Source organism: Cololabis saira, chromosome 6, assembly GCF_033807715.1.
Source record: "Cololabis saira isolate AMF1-May2022 chromosome 6, fColSai1.1, whole genome shotgun sequence".
NCBI classification, from domain to species: domain Eukaryota; kingdom Metazoa; phylum Chordata; class Actinopteri; order Beloniformes; family Belonidae; genus Cololabis; species Cololabis saira.
The window spans coordinates 25,253,693-25,274,779 of record NC_084592.1 but is presented as its reverse complement, the minus strand read 5'-3'; the positions used below and the strand labels follow the sequence as shown (position 1 = coordinate 25,274,779).

General features: G+C 39.5%; 1 protein-coding gene across 1 annotated transcript; it reads left to right on the top strand.

Moving 5' to 3' along the window:
- The first annotated feature begins 1,153 nt into the window (after positions 1–1,153).
- On the top strand, positions 1,154–9,901 carry stx19 (syntaxin 19). The gene is made up of 5 exons (XM_061724515.1): positions 1,154–1,334; positions 6,121–6,417; positions 6,614–6,850; positions 7,244–7,456; positions 8,160–9,901. Exons 2-5 carry the CDS (start codon positions 6,193–6,195, stop codon positions 8,394–8,396), a joined length of 912 nt encoding a protein of 303 aa, XP_061580499.1. The 5' UTR covers positions 1,154–1,334; positions 6,121–6,192; the 3' UTR covers positions 8,397–9,901.
- Positions 9,902–21,087: the final 11,186 nt, after the last annotated feature.

The window sequence follows — 21,087 nt, the reverse complement described above, 5'->3', positions numbered from 1 at the left end:
CCATACAATTCTACTGGTGAATTACTCATTACTCAGAATGCTTTATATATTTTTTGATGTAGTACTTTACATTTTGTTGATTGAGAAATGCTACTAAATGCGTTAATTTTAGATGTTTTTTTACTTGTACGTTTTTAATGTTCAACACGAAATTAGAGAGCAACTTTTTAAAAAATTACAAAGGTTAAGCTAGTTATATGTGGTTGTATGGAGAGAGAAAAAGACAAATCGGCCCACAATCAGCATGGCCCATAGATCCGTTATTTGGTCGACCTCTGACATATACGGGTCACAGACTCACAGTCTGTGTCAGTTTGGTTATTCCTCGTGATGCTGATGAAGGTGAGTTTCAGCATTCAGAGAACCCATTTTGCTTTTTTGTCATTACATGGCTCCATTATGGATGAGTTAAAACAACTAACACAGCATTAAAAACCGCATTTTGCATCGTCATCATATGGTTAAAGTGCTTTTTGTTGTTTATGCAAGCAGAGCATTAACACCTCATTTGAGTTATTTGTTTCTTGTGACAGCGCCGATGTCTTGAGAAAACCCTGTAGTATGTAGTCTGGTGATTTTCAAACTTTAGTTATGGGGATAAACTTCCCATTGCAATATTCTTGAAGTTAAAATAGATGTTCTGGAGTTATTACAACTCCCAATGGCTTTGCACAATATATCACAGAGTGACTGAAATAATTTAAAGGGGTTCGGTATTTAAGGAGCTTGTCTGGGGAAATTTGTCAAAAGTACAGAACTGAGTTTCAGGGGCATAACATCTGCGTTCACCCCAGGAACAGAGACAGCTCACATAGACATCAAGGTGGCAGATGAGAAACCCAATGCCCAGAATGACACCCAAACCACACCTCCAGCGGTTGGCCTTGCGTACATACACTTCTATTTGCTCTGCTCTGTTTTCCTGTTCTTGAAAACGCCTGAGGGTAAGATTTATGAATTCACTGTGCTCACCATGCTGTCTCGCCATCCTAATTTACTTAATCATGTCACCTCTCATTTCTTTGTGCAGGCAAACAGGGCTCAAGATTGCTGTCCTCCAATTGGTCCTGGTCAGGCATTTTTTCTGAAGAAGGGGAGGTGCTTGAAAGTAACTTCCCAGATAACACTTCCTCAAAAAAACTCCTGCCTGGACTCTAGTTATCCTGATAGAGAGCACGAGCACAACTGTTACAAGTTATTCATACTGGAACCCAGATATGAGTATCAGGTGAGCGGGAGGAGATCTGAGAGTGAGCTGACAACCCTGGACTGCCTTCCTGCTCTGAATGCTGCTACTCAGCAGATATCTTTGTTGAAATTCAACCGGCATTAAGGTAAAGTCCTTATTTCAGACTGAATTCTTGTCATACTTCCAAATTGTATAGTTGTCTCTATGAATGTGGTAATTTGACATTGTAGATCTGAAATGTGAAAGTAAATTCCAAACTCATCACAGAGACATTGTACATGATTTTGTAAGGAAGTTTTCAATTAAAACAAATAACACATAAAACAAAACATAAATTCTGTTTTTTCAATCTATAATCTCTGAAACTGGATGAATTTTTATCTGATGACTTTAAAAAGAGAAGCACCTGTTTCACACATGAGGAAATTCAAACCTGGGACCAGCCTCCTTTTCTACCCGCACAGAAATAAGAGAATGTCAACAAAAGGCTTCCCTCAGAAACACAGACAAAAGAGCAGATGTGTGGCAAGAAGTAATATTTGCTTGTTTTAGAGAACATAACGTTCTGTCACAGAGAGAGGTTGGACTCCTTGAACCATGCTCCCCTTTCTTGCAGGAGTTTTGGGCTAAACACAGCAGAATGAGCTCCTAAATCCTCTCAGCAATTTTTTAATGAGCTTGTCTGTGTCAAGCAGGAAGAGGGGGGGGGGGGGGTTAGGGGTGCGGGTGAGTGAGGAGAAAGTTCAGCTCAAAAGATATTGTCATACTCTTACCGAGTATGAAAAAAATACTATAGCTTGAACACACACACACACACACACACACACACACACACACACACACGTATACATGAAACAGTTTGAAAACAGTCTATTTCCACCACTTTTCAGGATGCAACACTCTGTTCCCCCTTCACAATCACATGCATGCAAAATGATTAAGCTCCAAACCCCAACAGCCAGATCCCTGTTTTTGCTCAGGCCGTTTAAAATGTTTGGTACGCTCATTTAAATGCATCAAAATCTGTGATTTTGCACAAGAGAGTCTCTTGTTTGCTTCATCATTGGCAGCAATTAGCATCCTGGAGTTAAAAGCTTTAATGTGAAATGTGCTCACCATCGAGCAGCATGTGTGAAAACATCTATTCCATTTCCACACTTGGTTAACAATAGTATTTGTATGTTACTGTGTTTTGGTTCCATCTATTTATGGATTTATGTTTGATTTTGCTTTACTTAATAGCCTTGATGTGTTCATCAAGGTTATATTTCAGACTCAACAAATGTAAACTGCTACCAACTTGTTAGTTGTTAGTTTGCTAAACTAAAAACTAACAGCTAAAGTAAAAGAGAAGATTCACTCAGGTCAAACTGACTGATGTCATGGATAAACAAGCAGAAACTTTATCAGATTTATGTTGTTTATATTTGTGTTTCTCATGCTGTTTTTCCCAATGCCAAAAATACTCCCTGTGAAGCTGAATCCAAAAACAGTTCAGCAGTGACGCTCATACTGGGAGATGCTTAAAATAAAGAAATAAAAGTTCACACTGTAGAACACAGTTAACTGCTAGTTAAGGATTTGAGGGGAAAATATCAAGGTTTGCAGGTGACAGTCCCTGTCTGAATATAGAGAGAGTGTAAATTGATTATTAAATGGTTCACAATCAGAAACCAACAGTGTCCCTACAGAACATGTGAGCAGATTTGTTGGTACCATCCATTAAAGAAAGAAAAATCCACGATTGGCCGCTGAAATAACTTGAAATGGACACAATAGTACAGTAATTTAATGAAAATTCAATGATGAAAAACAGACATTGCTTTTGAATTGAAACCATAAAAAAGTCATCATTCCACTGTTTGGTGTCATGGTCTTCACCACACTGAACATGGACCAGAAAAAGCAAAAGAGAAATTATAGACAAACATCTTAAAGGAAAGGCTACAGGACCATGTCCAAGCAACCTGGTAATGCTGTAATAACAGTTGCACATTTAATTAAGAAATGTATGGTTCATGGGACTATAGCCAACCTCCTTGTACATGGACTCAAGAGGAAAACTGATAGAAAACTGATAGCAAACTGATAGCAAACTGAAGAGACTGGTAAGATGGACGGAAACCAAAGAGCCCAGAACAACTTCCAAAGAGATTGAAGGTTGAACTCCAAGGTCAAGGTAAACCAGAGACAAGCCACGCCATCACCAATGGCACTTTTCCACTAGTACCTGCTCGGCTCTACTCATCTTAGCTCGGTTCGACTCAACTCGGCCTAGTTTCTTTTCCATAACAATTCAGCACCTGGACTAGAAGTAAGAGGGTTGGAGGAAGCTCCTGTGACGTATTTGATTGTGTATCTAAACAAATAAGACAACAACACTAAAGATGTAGAACCTGGAGGAGATGATAGATGTGCTGCTGGGTCTGTGGCTTGTGTTCCATATCAAGTTAAAAAATGAGAGTGAGAGAAGATTCAGGCAGCAACGCTTTTTTAGTTTGTCTCGGCGCTGCTGAAAAGTCAGTTGGGAGCCGCGAGCAGCTATAAAGTGACAGAACTCCTGGTAGATCTTGTCGTTCCTTATCGCCGTCTAGATCCCTTTTTAATTCTCTCCTCAGCCACCAGGTTTATGAACATCTGCACCTCAGAGTCAGATCATGAAACAGACTTTTGCGCTGCCATTGCCTGTTGAATAAAATGAACAAGAGTCGCTCTTTCGTTGATGTCACATCCGGACTCGGACGTCTGACTCCCAACCCCCTGACCAATCGGTGGTGTGTAGTGTGATGACGTCAGATCCAGGGCCGACTCAGCCGCTTAGAACCTCGGCAGAATAGATACAGAAAAAATATCTGCTCGGCACGCCTCCACCCCTAGTGGAAAAACGCCAAACCGAGGCGAGTCGAGTCAGGTTGAGTAGGTACTAGTGGAAAAGCACCACAAGTGGATGACTGAGGATGGCTCCACTGTTGGAAGCACATTTTAAGAAGCAAGACTGGAATCTGTCAAAATGCATTTAGATAAACCACAGAGCCTGGCAGAATTTCTTTTGGACAAATGAGACAACACTGGAGCTTTTTGGTAAATCATATCAGCATATCAGTTCAAAGACAAAAAGGGGCATAAGCATTGAAAATAAAGCTAATTAGAAACATAGAAGAAGGCTACGGTTAGGCTTATTTATATAGATAAGGTTAATTTGTCCCCTTGTGTACATTTTTCCACAGCACATAAGTCAGTGGGGTATCACAATAAAAGTTTTACAGTTATCAGACTGCAATCTTTTAGTTGCATTTAAAAAAAGAAAGAAAAAAAGAACAACACTCATATAAAGGGAAACCCCAACCATGATTAACCTGTGGTTGTTGTGCACCCTCTGTATTTTGTCTTTTGTAGATTTTAGCAAACACACACACACCTTCTACAAAGTATTCTGTCATCATCCATTTTGTCCTCTGTGGTCATCTAGACCTTTTCACTAGAAATTACTTTTGTAAGAATGTACCAAACTGTTGGCTTGACCACACCTAAGATCTTTGGTACCGCTCATAGATTTATGTTGGCTTTTCAGCTTAACAATGGCCTCTTTCTCTTGCATTGAGAATACTTTGGACTTCATATCGGTAGTTCCAGTCAAACGTTGCCGAATGCCAACTCAGTACCTGATATCAACTCTAGACCAAATCTGTTTCAATTGTCTTGATATAATGAAGGAACAACTGACTTCTTTTCAAGGACTTTTTAGCCCCTTTATGAACAGTAAACTCGGTTGAGTGCACTTTTTATTTATTTTATTTTTTCTTATTTTTTTCCCATCGTAATGCATTAATCAAACATTTAGAAACTTCAATCCATAAACATAACAAAAACACATTCCTTGCAAAGAAGAAAAGGAGTAGGAAGAAGAACAAATTCTTATGAGCTCCTACTCCAATCTTTTCACAAAATATACAAATCAGACCTCAAATCTGTGAGTCCAAGCAGCTAGAAATCACAACCCCAAAGTTCAAACCACTGACTTCAATTAGTTTTCATTTAGGTAAAGTTTGTGGTAGAGTTACTTTTTTTGTGAATATTTAATGGCTGTGTTCGATATAGACACAAGCAATTAGAATAGCTTGTGTGTTATCAGCTTGAGTAGATGACGTTTGTCCATTATTGTCTTAAATGAAGATTAATCACTGTTTTTGTAAACTAATGCAAAAAAAAATCTGCTATATTATTTTTAATCATGATTTTGAAGCCTGAAGATTTTCCAATTTTAACAGTTTTTGTTATAAAACTGCAATGTTATTGATTTCAACTAATGTAGCAGTCAGATGTTTAGAAGGGAAAAAATTTAAATGATTTTCTTTCTGGAAAAACTGAATTTATTCACTCTTGACTTTTAAATCATAATGTGAAAATATTAACTTATTCAGCAACTTGCACAATGTTCTCTGAATCGGTCAAATTTTCTCTAACACTTTTTTTTGTCTGCTATTTATTTATTTATGCTTGTTTGGCAGTGTGGCCAACAGAAAAGATCACAGGGCACTTTGTTCCCTGTATATCAGGCCCATTCATAGGCTCTCAGTTTTGTCAGTTTCCTTTATTCCTTTGCCAGTGTGGTATTTGTATTCTCAGTTCCATCTGTTTTTCTGCTTTTTAGTAAGATTGCAACAACTGGCCAGTCGAACTTCATGAAATCTATTGGAGAGGTGTACTGTAGGAATCAGAACCTACTCAAACTTGGCGTTGATCTTGATCGGAGTCTTCAAAATACAGCTGAAACTATTTTATTTCTTTTTTTACATTCAAGATTCCTTGGACCTTACAAATTCTTTTTATCTTTATTGCTATTATATCATGCTGTTATAAAATACTATTAATATGCCATAACCCAGCGAGCCACGAGGAACTGTTCAAGTTTTGTGTTATTTGTTTTTCAGCCTTGTTTCATCAGCGCTGGCACAACCGGTACTTATAATAACTCTGTGTCCTGGGGCAAGGGCACTTCCACCATGAGAGACCGATTAGAAGAGCTGCAGCACACGGCTCAAGACTTTTCTGAGGCTGCAAATGACCACGCCAATCCTTTCTCAGGGGAGGGTGACGATGATGACGACTCTGTGGTTGTCAGGAGCTTCGCGCCCCAGGCCGTCGTTTTCGAGGAGGAGCCGATCATTGAGAATTTCCTGTCTGAGGCTCAGCAGATCCGAGATGACATATCAGCACTTGATACGGAGGTAACTGAATAATTTTGACTCTACAACACACAAACTACCTTGATTTTGGTTTTAATCTTTCTTGATAGATATAGATATAGCAAACACATAAATCCATACTTAACCAGGAGGCTGCATAAAAATTGAAGTTTTAAGTCTCTGAAGGTTATATTTACACTCAGAAGTGATACTAAACAAAAGTTGTGTCTACAATCAGGTGCAAAAGTTCACTCAGCAGCAAAAGACTCTGGTGGCAACTATGCGTCGATTCAGTGTGATGAAGAAAGAGAGCAGCATAACCCGAGACATCAAGCTCCAGGCTGAAAGTCTCCACCGTCGATTAGATGCTCTTTCAAAACAAGTCCAAAGAACTGAGGAGCAGCAGGGACCTGCTGCTGTTACAACAAGAATACAACGCTCACAAAATGCCGCTCTGTACTCCAGATTCCAACAGGTCGGGAAGGAAATCATTCCTATATGCTTTTGGTGCTTGAAACAGCTCTGTTTGGCCTTTGACTTCAGTTGCTTTTGAATGGAAAACAAACTTGACAGCGAGGTGAACATAAAGAATAAGAAAGTTAGAAGATGCAGGCAAGAAAATACATCCCATATTACAATACTGATTCATGAGTGAGATAAAATCATTTCCAGCACTGGGATGCATTTAATTGCATAATCACTCTATTTTATGTCGTTCCCCGCCAAGATGTACAGATGTACAGCAAATGCTTAGTGTGTAGAGGCTAAAGAAGCCGAACATAAATTATGTTTATGCTACGCGAGGTGGGAGTGAAACCCTCCCTCATTCCTCATTTCAGCTCGCCCTCCTTTCTCTTTTTACTTCCAGGTGATGTGCCAGTATAATGAGGGTCTGCTGACCAAGCAAGAACGCTGTAAGTACTTCATTATCCGGCAGCTGGACATCTCGGGAAGGAATGTCACAGAGGAGGAGGTGGATGAGATGTTCACCACGGGAAAATGGGACGTCTTCAACGAGAACCTCCTAAATGATGCCAAAATTACCCGGTCACAGTTATCTGAGATCGAACTGCGACATAAGGTGAGCAAAATGAATACATTTCCCCTGATGAAGCTGCTAAAGGAAGCAGCCACATGCCCCAACTTAATGATTTTGTGGTAAATGTGCACCATTTTTAATGATGATTCTGATTAAATGGTCATTTCATGCATAAAGCATGTCTTGCTAACTATTAAATCTGACTGACACAAATGGTTAGTAATTGAAATTTGAAAAGAAATTGGTTTTGTAAAAGAAAACCATGAGTTTTGTCTTGCCTGTTTCAGATACTGTATACCATAGCAATACATGTACTACAAATGATTGAGTGACAGTCAACTCTCATCCGTAATCATCATGCTACCGCGCTAAGCATGGTAGCATGGGGGGGCTTTATGATGCAAAATAGATTGGGGATAAGGATGGATAAACCGGCTTGATGTGGGTCTCTGATGTCACAGTGTGCTGCAGATCTGATCAGCTCGTTGAATTGCAGATGTTTCTGACTTGCCTGTTATGTTTTGTTTTGTCATAATTTTTATTTGACGCTCACTCACTTCACATATGCTAACGCCACTCCACACATGCTTACATCAGTTTTTATGTGCATGAGAGCAGTTGTTTTTATTCCAAACATCCATTAGAGACAAGACCATCTGAAGTAGATTGACCAAGAAGCTGTTGTGTTTACACATTACCTCCTTCATACCGGTTGTATAACCCTGCTATCTTTCCCCGATGACAGGAGTTGCTAAGCCTGGAGAACAATATGAAGGAGCTGCGGGACCTTTTTATGGACATCTACGTGCTCGTGGAGGAACAAGGGGCCTACATTGATCATATCCAAACCAATGTGGAGAGGACACAGGACTATGTGGCTGTAACTAATGAGAAGTTTCAAAAGGCTGCCAGGTATAAGAAGAAGAACCCAGTAAGACAGCTGTGCTGTTGCTGCTGCCCTCCCTGGAGATGCTGCTTGTGAAACAGAAAAGCTTTGCCTCAGTGTTTATTGCAAATAAACTTCCCTTTCGGAACTAAGCAACACTGGTAACATTAAAGTGAAGTTGAAGGAACAGCAGTTGTTGCTGTTGAGCAGAGCGATGCTGAGGAGAGACTCAGCAGAGCACTGAAGACAGTTTGAAGGAAGTGCAAGAATTGGTATGGGAGGCACCGGTTTCTCTCCGAGAGGATGTGAAGGAACTGCTATTGGAAAAGACAGTTCACTGAGTTCTACTAACCAACACAGTTGCTTACTGGAGACTTTCACTGTCGTCTGACAGAGGTCACAAACAAGCAGAGGCCACTGACACTGCTGGATCAGCAAGACTGATACTTCATCTTTTTTTTTCTGAGAAAGCTTCTCATCTTTCCCTCCCCTCCAGCTTTTTAAACCACGGGAGCTGCTATTAATGAACAGAATTTTTCCAGAGTACAAGCACTTTAAGATTTGGTCATTTTGTTTTGACGAACACCATAGACGTAGATGTATTCTCACTGAGACATAAAGCTGTTCTGTATTAATTTCATTTGTGGTCCACATGCCGAAAAAAAAAAACTAAAAACGTGTTTAACAATTAATTATTAGTCCCCTTTGCATTTCAAAGCCTAATCATTTTTGATACTTTTTTTTATTATTAATTTATACACTCCCACAGAGGGAGGGATTCAAATAAATGTAACTGAATAATGAGGCTTGATTAAAACATTTCTGTCATGACATAACTGCAGGAAACCCTATGAATTCTTTTTATTCTTTTTTTTTTAAAGCACTTTTACTTTCCAGAACAAAATTCTCTATGTGTTTTGAAGCCCAACACTGATTCATAATCCTTTCGGTGCCTCATTGTTTAGAAGAGACATGAGACATCAACATTCATCATTGTTATGTATGTGTCTGCTCACAGGAAGTGCCAAAATTTAGACCGAACCCTGAGAACTTGGTGTTTGGCTTCACAGTTGCTATTTGTCTTGATTTCTTTGAGCTCAGTTGATATGAATTCACCGTCCTTGCTTTGATGTTGTCAAAATAAGTACTGAGCCACATGTTTTGCTGATTATCTCACTCACAGGTAAAAATGTTTACAGTAAACCAACATCTAATCTAAAGTGACAGGGCTGTTCCTCAGTGAGTCAGTGACCCACGGTGTCCGGTGTCCACGGCAAAGTACAGGAGTCCTGGGTGTGTCGGGCTGGAAAATCTGGTTTGTCCACAATTCCAGGGAACTGCATGAGACGGGAGACAGAAACTATAGGGAATTTTGTGTATTCAGCTACCAGCTAACTCCCAGCAGATGGGAAGAGTGGGAAGAGGACCCATCTTCAGGGCCGTTCCTGGTCAAATGGTGGACGTAAGCAACGTTGGGATATTAGGCCACTTTCGAAACACCCCTGATGAGAAGAAGAATTTAGGCCAAAAAAAGAATCTAAAATAAAGAAGAAGAAGTCAATCACAGGTTATTAATATCTTTTGAAATTACATATAAAAATAAAACATCAATCTAACATAAATATATATATATACATATATATATGTATATTGTATGTCGGCCGCAAACTACTTTATCTAAGTGTTTTGGATTCAGTCTGGGACAAGTGACACCAGAAAAAAAATGCTTTAGAAAAAATCTCCTACCCAACCTTTAATCTCTGTTTCACTTATTTCAGCTGCGTCCAAAAGAGGACTTCTGTCTGCAGCCGAAATTATCTTAATCTCTGAATTGCAGGTGAAATGTACAACATGGCCAAACTTTTATCTTTTATTTTGACACCATACTCACCTTTGATTAAAACCAAAAAGTATACTTTTCTCTCATTTGCACCAGATTTAGGTGCCTTTTTAGTCACCATCTCTTTACCTGGTAGGTTGCTGTGCTCTGACATTGGTTGGTTGTTAACTGTCAATCAAAGCAGGAGTGTGTGTGGTATTGTACATGATCGACTAGACACCATCTTACAATCTCTTTTTTTTTTGCTTTTGCTAAATTCAGTTGATGTGTGAGTGTGTGTGCAGATGTCATGAGTTAGATCATGAGAGTCCATGGTTGAGCAGGTGACAGGTGTACATAAAAGTGCCGCCTTTGCACATAAAAGTACATCTTCATCACATCATGAGCATGTTTTGTGTTCAGGGAGTGGAAGCCCTGTCTTCCTTGTTGAAATAATCTTCTGTTTACATAAACTACACCTCAGTTTATACAAGAAATAACCGCATATGAACATTTCAAACATAACTGTAGAATGAACCGTCTCATTCATTGTTTAAGCTGCCAAAAATAACACATGCGAGAGACTTTAGCGACCTCGCCGGCAGTTAAAGATACCTTAAAAACACAACCTGTCAGAGTAATGTTGTATTTAGTTGAAATATCGTTTATTTCTCTCCCTTGGCTTCGTCAGAGGAACAGGATATGATATGTGAGACGTGGATCCCATATACTCGATGACTGCCATATCACTGGAGAAGTATCACAAGTCCACTCTTCAGCGCAGTGCATCAGTCTGTCTAAGACAAGAATGACAAACTGAAGCCATAGCACAAAAATATATGAATTAATATTCAATATGCAAATCAAACATCAAGAGATTTTAAAATATACACAGTCCCCTGCGAGAAAGTAGAAAAATGAGGCGCAGCTGTAAACATGAGCCGTGCTGAACAGCAACAATGCCATCCAGTGTTCACTGAGGTCATTACCAGGTAGAAAAATGAGTTGTCACTTAATGCTTTTGGACGTGCAGTCACATGTAAGTGTGGCTAAAACCATGAAAATACACACGTTGTTGTAGTGTTTTGGTGCTATAAGCAGCTCAGTTGGATTAACATTGCTGAAAAATTCTGGGAACTCCAGAAAGAGGCTCTTTGAACTTGTGCAGTCTACACGGTTTACATAGAATTGATGATGGGGTTTTTGTTGCCTGACATTTCTAAACATCACGTAACAATACATGTTTTTTCATTTTGCAATTTGTCCATGTTTTGCAAAAATCTTTTTGTGTATCCAGTCATTTGGAATCAATGATCATAACCTGATCAAATGCTTTGAAGCACCAGAAAAAAATGCACGCAGACAACAAAGAGTGACCACAGTTGGCTATGGAAAGTATTAGTCAGCTCTAAACATGCGACATCCCCTTCCTAAAACTAATTCTCTGTTGTGTCTGGAAGATCCACAAAACTTTTCCAATATTCAAAGGCCATGCTGTACATCCATCCTGTTATCCCCCAGTAAAGGTATCAAATACAACACCTGGAATCTGAGGTTTGTACTTATTCCCAACCAAACTGTATTTCTATAAAAAGCCTCATCGTGTCTCGACTGCCTGACCTGCCAGCGACGCGCGTGCAGCCCTCTGTTCCCAGGAGTGATTGTGTGAAAGGAACAAGGCACTCGTATTTACCAAAAACCCAAAACACAGTCATAGGTAATATTTCAGTTACAGAGGTGAGTTTACGCATTTATGATTAAGTTTCCACAAGGGAAGATGCTTGCATTGTTTTGAGTTGCTAATAAAACATTTGTTTCAATATTCTACCTGCCATACTGCAGCTGCATATTAATTGTTAATATAGCTTTCCATTTCCCTGACGGGCCCCATCAATCACGTATGATTTAACAGAGATGTGAAAAATGGGGACGCAGGGGAATTTCCGAATCTGGTGATGGTTGACAGAGTTTTAGTGATGTCTGTTTGTGACTGTACGGTACATATTTCTTCCGTCTGGCCTGTCAGTCACAACATGGATCCAAAAGACTTCCTCCAAATGTCTGCAGAACATCAAAGCAGCCCGTCGGCGAATAACACCATCTGTGACTATGGAGAGCTGACATGACTTTATTGGCTGCTTTTATCGCACCCATCAAATTTGAAGTCAGAAATATCAGGATGTTGAGAAAGAGATAAATCACAAAGATGCTGTACAGTGAGCTCAGCAGCTCCAGCAGCTCCAGCACCTCCAGCAGATCCAGCAACAGCTCCTGTATTAGCTATATATTACAGTGATTTACAGTCAACTTGTTTTTTCATTCACTTACTTTGACCATATTGTGTCCGTTTTTGATAGTTTTCACTGTTCCCATCAGTCACCTGATGCGTGTACTCTCAATAAGGAAGCTAGAACCAGCAGCAGATTAGAACCATAACTGTGAACATTGTGTAACACAGTGACGGCCTTGCTTCATTCATTATTATTACAACCACTAGAGGGGGATGTCACCATGGAAAGCATATTCTGATTAAATTAATGTGTTGAGGTGAATAAATTATGCATGGGGTCATTTATTTGTGGCAGACTAGTCTCAGTTAAAAACAGTGAGGTATATAAAGATCTCCTCTGCCTTCCACTAAACCAGACAAAGCAGTCTATAAAACACAGAATTTTTGTAAAGAAATTAATACATGGGTTAAAGTCACTATGATGATATTTAGAGCAAACAAGTTCTGTGTTGCTTACAGTAGAATCTGCAACAAAAGGGATTGTGTAGTTTATGCAGAACACAGGATCTGCTGCTCCACATCCTCAGCTGCGCCCCTCTTCCTTCTCGCTCCGAGTTGGACGTAAACATGTCTACAACAAAGAAATCTGGGCTGGGATTTTTTCCAGACAATTTATAATTTGGTTTAGGCACCAAATCCACTTGGTTTGGGCTAGGAACACGTCAGTCTGGTCTGAAGAACACGATCTCAGCCCCTTGTGTGCGCCTCACCTTGTAGGATGTACAACGTACTGCTACATTATGGGCCGGTGTCATGAACCGTTCTGGCACGTGAAACCATGTTGTTCTCATATTCACTGCTTGTTCTAGAGTTACAACATTTACTTCTTATTTTATTTTGTCACAAATTGTTAGTATTTTTCAACTTCTGGTCTGAATAAAAACATGAGGCGAAAAAAACGCACGCTAAAAAGATTCCGGCTGCCGGAGTTCGTGGCCGTGCCGCTGTCTGCCTCGCCGTCAGGAACACACCTGAGGGAAATGATCACAAATTTAAGACAGAAACTGAAGGATGGGGTATTTTCTGCCTTTGTTTCAGTGAAACATGTTGTGCTAGCACCGAGACGCTACTGTGGACTATTGGGACTGTCAAAGGGGAACAATGATGGTTCATAAGGAGACTCTTTCCTTATCATACTTTTCCCTTTCAGTGCCGATACGACACAACCTATTTGTGAAAAGAAAAGTGGAGATCCCAGCTTTAAGTCGTCATACTTTCCCACTTTGTGCGGGCCAGAAATAACAGAAAATGTAAATGTTTTGACGAAATAAGTGAGCAGTTAATGCTGGTTAAGAAAAATAAGGATTAGTGAATGTTGTAACGACAAAAAAAGCAACAACACACCTCCAAATGTCATAGAAGTTAATTCTGATGAGTTTATTCTGATGATTTTAAAACATAGCTTTGCTTTTACTGTTTCACTTTCTGACTTAACTGCTGCTTTAAATAAGTCACCGTTAAATTAAGCAAATCACATGAGAATTCATCTCTCTTACTTTTATATTTCATTCTTTTTTAGCTGCTCCATTTTCAACTCCCATGCACTTTTTTTCACCTCTATTTTATGATTTATTTTGAGGCTACTTGTCTTTGCAGCCTGCTGCTAGTCGTTCTACAGCTTTTTTTAAATCTACTTACCCCCCCCCCCCCCATAATGCAGCAAGAGAGAGAACTGCTCCTTATTTTATTTGTCTAAATTATTTTCTATTTTTATGCTATTTCTTCTCAGAGAAGGAGACACCCGATCGATCGGCACGGTTCTGTGAGGGACTGGACTCTGGTAGGGGACTGATCTCAGAAACATGAGAAATACGTGTGTCTTCTAAAAAACTCACATTATAGGAAAGGATTTATTCTCAATTTTGGTGGTACCAGAACCAGTTTTATCACATTCCATACCGTAACGCAGTATTAAGAAGAGTTAAGGCTGATGAACTTTTTTGGGCTCTAGGCTGCTGCTCTGAAGATGAAAATTAAACTGGGTATCTGGGACAAGAATGTTTTAAGGCCGTTGCTTCTTTGCCCCTCGCATCTTTTGAAAACTTGAAAGCGAACTATGTTAGGCCCAGAATGATAAAATGGCTAATGTCCAAAGTTTCCTGCTTTATATTACCCATCAAAGGAAAAATGTTCCGTCTTAAATATTCTGTCAGGATGATATATACGTTTCAGTAATAAGAGCTTTGGGAAGGTCAGTGTGTGATTTCCGCGCGAGAGCCATCTGTGAGGATCCCGTACAGATAGGATGAACGATGGTGGAAACATCTGTGTGTTGCTGCTACACCGACTTAAAAGATGTTTTCATCTTTTTTTTTGACAGGTGGGTGGATTATCACACGTGAGACCGGTGTAAAACAAAGTGGGGAAGGTTTTAGGTGCATATGCTCGCTTACTGTCGTAATTGTTGTGGCTGGTTCTCAGTGACGGAAAAGCAAGAATATACATTCCTGCAGCGTACACCCACACTCGGATCCCAGGCCTCAATAATCACAGTAATAATACCTTTAACTGCTTGTTTTCTCAGTGTATATTTAAGTTTGTATTTCTATTCTTTTTTTCTTGTCTCAGTCATTTCGTAGATATCTTGGTCTTCCCTTGTTCAAACTGAAAGTTTTGTTCAGATTTTTCCAATTATCTTCCAAATGATGTGATACTGGCACATGTGCACGATACGCGAAGATGTGGGAACCCTTTCAGCCACAGCGATACGTGCTCACGGCCAACATCTGCAGCTGTGAATAGAACCTGCAATCATCTCTCCAATCACATCCAGTGAATAGAGCGGACAGAGGAAAAAAAAAAAGCCCAGAACAATGCACGCTGACTCTTTTTTTTTTTTTCCCTCGAGTGAAAACTTAACACAGGAAATGAGAATTTATAAGTTGATCCTCTAAGATGGTGAAAATGAAGGCGCCGTCCAACTGAGTCAATTCAAAGTGAACACAGAAATTAAAACTTTAGGTTAGAAACAAACCCCTCGTGAGAATAAATAGTGTCATTTCTTAAACCTACCTTGTTTCGTATTGCTTATCACCTGGAGGTTTCTATTTTAGTCTTTTGTTAAATGCAAATTCACTGTGAGAATGTCATTTTACTGGCTAACTGTTCATTTGTTTGCTGTCACACCGTTTGGAGAGTGAATCATCCACCAGAGGGAGCCGATCTCCATGAATAATGACACGTCGCATGCTTTACTGCCCATTACGTCCCCACACACAAATGAAGTACTCTTGTCAGGCTTTGCCCTACACTTGTAAATATTTTTGGTGGTTTATGATCGTAAACAAGGTGAACATGTGTATTTAGTGTTCCGTCAGTGTGCTTTTGCTCCAGCCTCAACAGCATCCTTTCCTGTTGCTTCTGATACTGATTCAATGATAGGTGAACGGTGGGAGGGCCAACCGAGGCGCAGCTGCCACACACACATCAGGACAGAAGAGAGGTGAAAATGAACCGAGACGGGGGTGAATAAAACATGTCTCCAAAGACGCTTCCTTGTTTTGGCCCTTCTGTAGGCTCAGAGGGAAGTGTGAGGAGTCCTGATGGTTAATTCTCACTGCAATGAGGGGAAAAACACATTCGGTCTCATGGGCAAACGCACACGCACACGCACACGCACACGCACAAACACACACACACACACACACACACACACACACACACACACACACACACACACACACACACACACACACACATACACACACACACACACACACACACACACACACACACACACACACACACACACACACACACACACACACACACACACACACATAGACGCACTCACAATGCACTGCCTGGTCGACTCTCATCAATCGCTCTCCTTTCAGCCCTGCTTTGTCAGTATCAGCTATCATTTTCTGACAGTAGTTTTATTTGTGTAACAGTGTCATTTGTTAAATGTCTGCAGGGTAAATCCAGCATTGAGCAGACGTAGAAAATAAAAGCCAAATTCACTCATTTATTTGTAGTGTTTCAGCAGAATGTTTGACCTTATGAAATTGCACAAAAGCTATTCAAGCAACTGATGTTTCGATCCAGCTCAGCCGTGGTAAGAAGAAATATGATCTTGACTCCGTGCTCGAGTCTACCTTGTCATCAAACTCTGCAGAAAGTGATTAGATTTGTCTCTGTGCTTCATAATTGCATTTTCTCTATTGGATAACTGTGTAGGGGAGCAGCTGAGCAGTCCACTGCAGAAACGGTAAGTGCATTCAGCACAATTTCTGCTATCATAATCAAAAGTGGGAAGTTGTGTCTGGCCATCAAGCCTTTATGAACTGCACTGCTGACATTAAGATAAAATGTAAACTCTGTGTGCACTTGTGTGCATTAAGTGAATCAGGTTAGTTCTAAATGTATAATACTATGATATAATAGCATACATGATTAAAAAACTATTGATGTAATTACTTGCAGATATTTAATGACAGACTTTCTTTGAAAAAAATCTGAATCTTGAAAGTCAATTCATGATTTAAGCCATAAAAAATTCAGAAAATGTGATGGAACACGGAAACTAACTTTACAAGAACAAGGTTCACGCTCAACCTTTGGAAAGCCCTTTATTTTGTAAGAATGCATCCCCCCGCTTGCGTTTGCCAGTGTTAAGTCTATATAAAGACAAACGTCACCTGCTCAGGGACTTGTCTGCCATCTGCCTCATTAGTGACTGCTTTGTTTGTCTCTTATCAACCAGGTTTTCCATCACATCAGTCCAGCTTCACATGCTACACCTCAGGGACACAGAGCTTCCTCAGTGGCCAGCATGTGAAAACAAAGAAACATTTGAAAGTAACCTACACTGCACCTCATGTTTAACAGAATTAAATAAAAACAGCTTAAAGACAAACCAAGAACCCCTGTTGAAACAAGAGGTGATTAATATGATTATAGTCACCTCAGTGTGTGTGGGGGATTTTTTTTTGTCTTAATGAAACATGCATCGCTTTTCCAGTGAAGTTGGGCAGCCAACACTCATAAGTTTCAGTGGGTTATGGATTATAGTGTTGTCAGGCCTTTCAGGACTTAACTCGGGGACTTCATAAAGCTCCTGACTCCGGGCCAGACTCTCATTAGGCCTACACATCCCTTTGCCCTCTATCTGACAGCCCTTGGCAAGCATCGCAGTTAATGTCCGCGCTTGTCAAATGTCTGGATTTGAGAAGCCAAAGTGTGTACTGTATATCACAGCTCAGCGATGACGACGTAAACACACGGTTAGACGAAATGCTGATTTAAAGCAGTGAAGACAGCCTTTTTGTTCAACATGCCAAGCTGAGAAGCCTAATCTTCAGCCAATGATCTATTTGTTGCCGCTCTTCATTAAGGGCAAAGCAGCTCCAGGGTTCACAGGACTTGGACGGCGTGATGAGGGATGAAACCGTGACAGATAACTTTGTGTCTCATGGCTGTTTTTTTTTATAGAAATGAATACTAATATGTTACTTTTATGTTTTCTTTAATGTCAATAGATCCTATACAATTTAAAACACCTGAAACATAACTTAAAATAAAAGTTTTGGAGTAAAATTTTTTTAGAACATGCAAAGATAAAGGCTAGCTAGGATAGCTAGCTTTATATAAATCAGTATTATTTTGAATGTGGATGAACTGTAAAATGATTCTACTGAGTTGAAGTGTATTAAAGAGTTTCCTGTATAATTTCCCTTGAGATTACTTTTATTTTAAATTGGCATTATACAAATAAAGTGAAGTGAATTGTTATTATCAATAATGATAATAATAACAAGAACAATCTCATTTAATCATTTACCAACACTTCAATGTTCCACATTAAAAAAAGTTGCAGTCTTGGCTTGGAACCATGAGGAAACCAGTCAAAGATTTGCCTAAATATAATATAGCAAACTGTTTTTTGTTGCTGTTTTTAATTTGCTTTAAAGACCTACATTTATGGTCCCCATGGAGCAAACCTAACACACACATATATGCCTGAACGTTACAACGTGCACAAGCAACATAAAAGCAAAAATTTTTACAATTGTCATCAAATGAGACAAGCGTCTACAACATCTTTTCACAATCGATGAATTTTTGCATAAAAGTTAAGGGAAAATTTTACAGTTCGGGAAAGAGAACAGGCAGGGATGAATGCATCCCAGCTGACTTTTATGTAACCTCTCTTTCATATGCCATTTAGTCTTGAATTTATACATAAACTATTTCTCCTCAGGCGTGTCAGAATGGCTGTCAGTGAGGGGAAATTGTCGTTCACGTTCACTTTTCTCAACAAATCCTGCTTTTCACTGTCTGTGAACAGCCTCTTGTGTCAGTTTAAATGGAGTGTATTTAGGGGAGATACTGTGCTTCACCCTGAAAATGACTGCTGACAGTTTACGGACATAAACTCTGGTGGAAATGGGGAGAAAAAAAAACGGTTTATCGTGAATACATTTTCTCTCATCCATGCAGCCAAGATATTCTATTTACAACTCATTTCTTAAGGTCTTTATATCCAGTTAATGAGATTTCAAATAAATGTGGAGTGAACTGCATTTAAATTGCTATTCAGTCTGGACGCACGGCGTTGGAAAAAGGAGGGATACCACCGGGTGACAGAAAAGCTATTACTGATCGCTATACAAGGCTGGTCTAGAAAATGCAACAGGAAATGGTAGGACTGTTTGACAGTTTGAATCTTTTAATCTGGTGAGGAACCCATTTTTTCAAATAAATATATCCTTTTATAATGAATACAGAACTTTCTCTAAAAAAAAAATCAAAAGATAGTTAATTTGACTGTTTTTTTAAACAAACTTTACTAGAACATTTTCAAGGCCGTGCCAACAGCTGGAACTGTATTCACTGTATTCACTGTATTCAATTGTTTAGGTTTAGGAATTATGGCTTAACACTGTTACCAGCAGAGTCAGATGCTCCCATCAGTCCTGTATAGTTTTCACTACAAGATATTTGCCTTATTAGTAACTCTTATCCATCAACTGGCCTGTACCGATTAATTAGTTGAGAAGGTGAAAAAGAAGGACAGATGCCCCCCCCCCCCCCCCCCCCCCCCCCCCCCTATTTGGATGGTCATACAGTTTTGGATTAACTTTGAAATTCTTTCATTATCTTTTAATTCCCCAAATGAGCTACGCTCACCCTACTTCTGAGCTGCTACGCCTTTAGAGACGCACCCTTCTCTCATATCAGCTGATCAGCTGCTCCGGATCAGCTTAGAGGGGACCAGGCCTTCGCGGCTATGGCTCCAAAAATGTGGAAAGCTCTGCCCTTGATCACATTAGACAGGTCTCTGTCATTTTATCTCATTTAATATCATCTGATCTGATTAGATTGCCTTTTAATTTCATCTTTTATTATTAAGTATTTTTATGTATTGTTCTCTACAGCATTTGATTCACTGCATCTGATTTAAAGTGTCTCATAAATAAAACTGGATTGGATGGGATAGTTGAGTATTCTGTCTAATCAATAAAATAAAAATTAAAAAATTATAATCATGTAACTTGATAGATTTATATACATAAGAAAAAAACTTTTGCCTTATTAGAGAGCACTGTTAAATATGCAAAAGCACCGAGCCCTATTAAAATGAACATGTGCTTTATTATTATTGTTAAATAAATAAAGCATTTTTTTAAACAACATTTCAGAGGAAATGACAGTAATGCCAAATGTTAACTAAAAATATACTTATATACTGCCTCCCTTGGATAACAGACACCTTCAATGTGAAAGATCAGTGTACAGTATCTTGAATGACTGGGCTCCAACCCGATACCTAAAAAAGGTGTCCAAAAACGGTCTTGAACCTCATTCTTTTGGTTACTATCTGCAGCTCATGATCATAAGTGAGGGTTGTTACAAAAATCAAAAGGTACAACACAAACTTCAGCTCAGGTTTCCATGTGTAGGAGGATTGATCTTAGACAGAGGCCTTGTTGGTCTAATACAGTGTTTCTCAATCCTGGTCCTCGTGGGCCCCTGTCCAGCATGTTTTAGATGTTTCCCTGCACCAACACACCTGATTCTAATTAATGGTCCTCATTAGCTTGTCACCAAGGTCTGGACAAGTCTGTTGATGACACAAGTACTTGTATCACGGTGTGCTGAAGCAAGGTAGCATCTAAAACATGCAGGACAAGGGCCCACGAGGACCAGGATTGAGAAACACTGGTCTAATAACTGGTTACTGAAACTAGAACCTAGGGCATGCAATATAGGCAAAATGAAAGCAAGAACCTAATGTTTTTCAATATAAACATAATCTGAAGCTTTTTTACTAACTTACTTTAAATCAAGAGCATGAAAAGCAATTTGTAATATAAAAAAATACGTAATAATAGAGCACAACGCACAACCCAGAGGCTCACACACACACAGCCCCAGTTTTACATCTGTATTAGCCGAGTAAGTGACACCACTTGGGGAATGATGATGAGCCTGAAAGGACATGAAGGTTTCTTGAGGTTCTGCAGATTCTGAAAGCAAAAGACATGCTGAGAGTAAGATGTGCGCAAGAAACAGATGAAAAAGAGGGATCAACTGCATGTGCGATACGAGGGGCCAGAGTCTTCAGCGGGTTTTTGTGGGGAACCTGCCAAATGTTGACAGCACCCTCCATGACACCCTATTAGATTTCAATAAGGACTGCAAGATGAGGGAAGTCAGAGTAGTTTTTTGAATTC

What these genes read in the sequence shown, in the direction of transcription:
- stx19 (XM_061724515.1), top strand. Translation starts at nt 6,193, where the DNA reads ATGAGAGACCGATTAGAAGAGCTGCAGCACACGGCTCAAGACTTTTCT. An exon ending in TATCAGCACTTGATACGGAG is followed by an intron (nt 6,418 to 6,613) that starts GTAACTGAATAA and finishes GTCTACAATCAG; the next exon opens with GTGCAAAAGTTCACTCAGCA. An exon ending in AGATCGAACTGCGACATAAG is followed by an intron (nt 7,457 to 8,159) that starts GTGAGCAAAATG and finishes CCCCGATGACAG; the next exon opens with GAGTTGCTAAGCCTGGAGAA.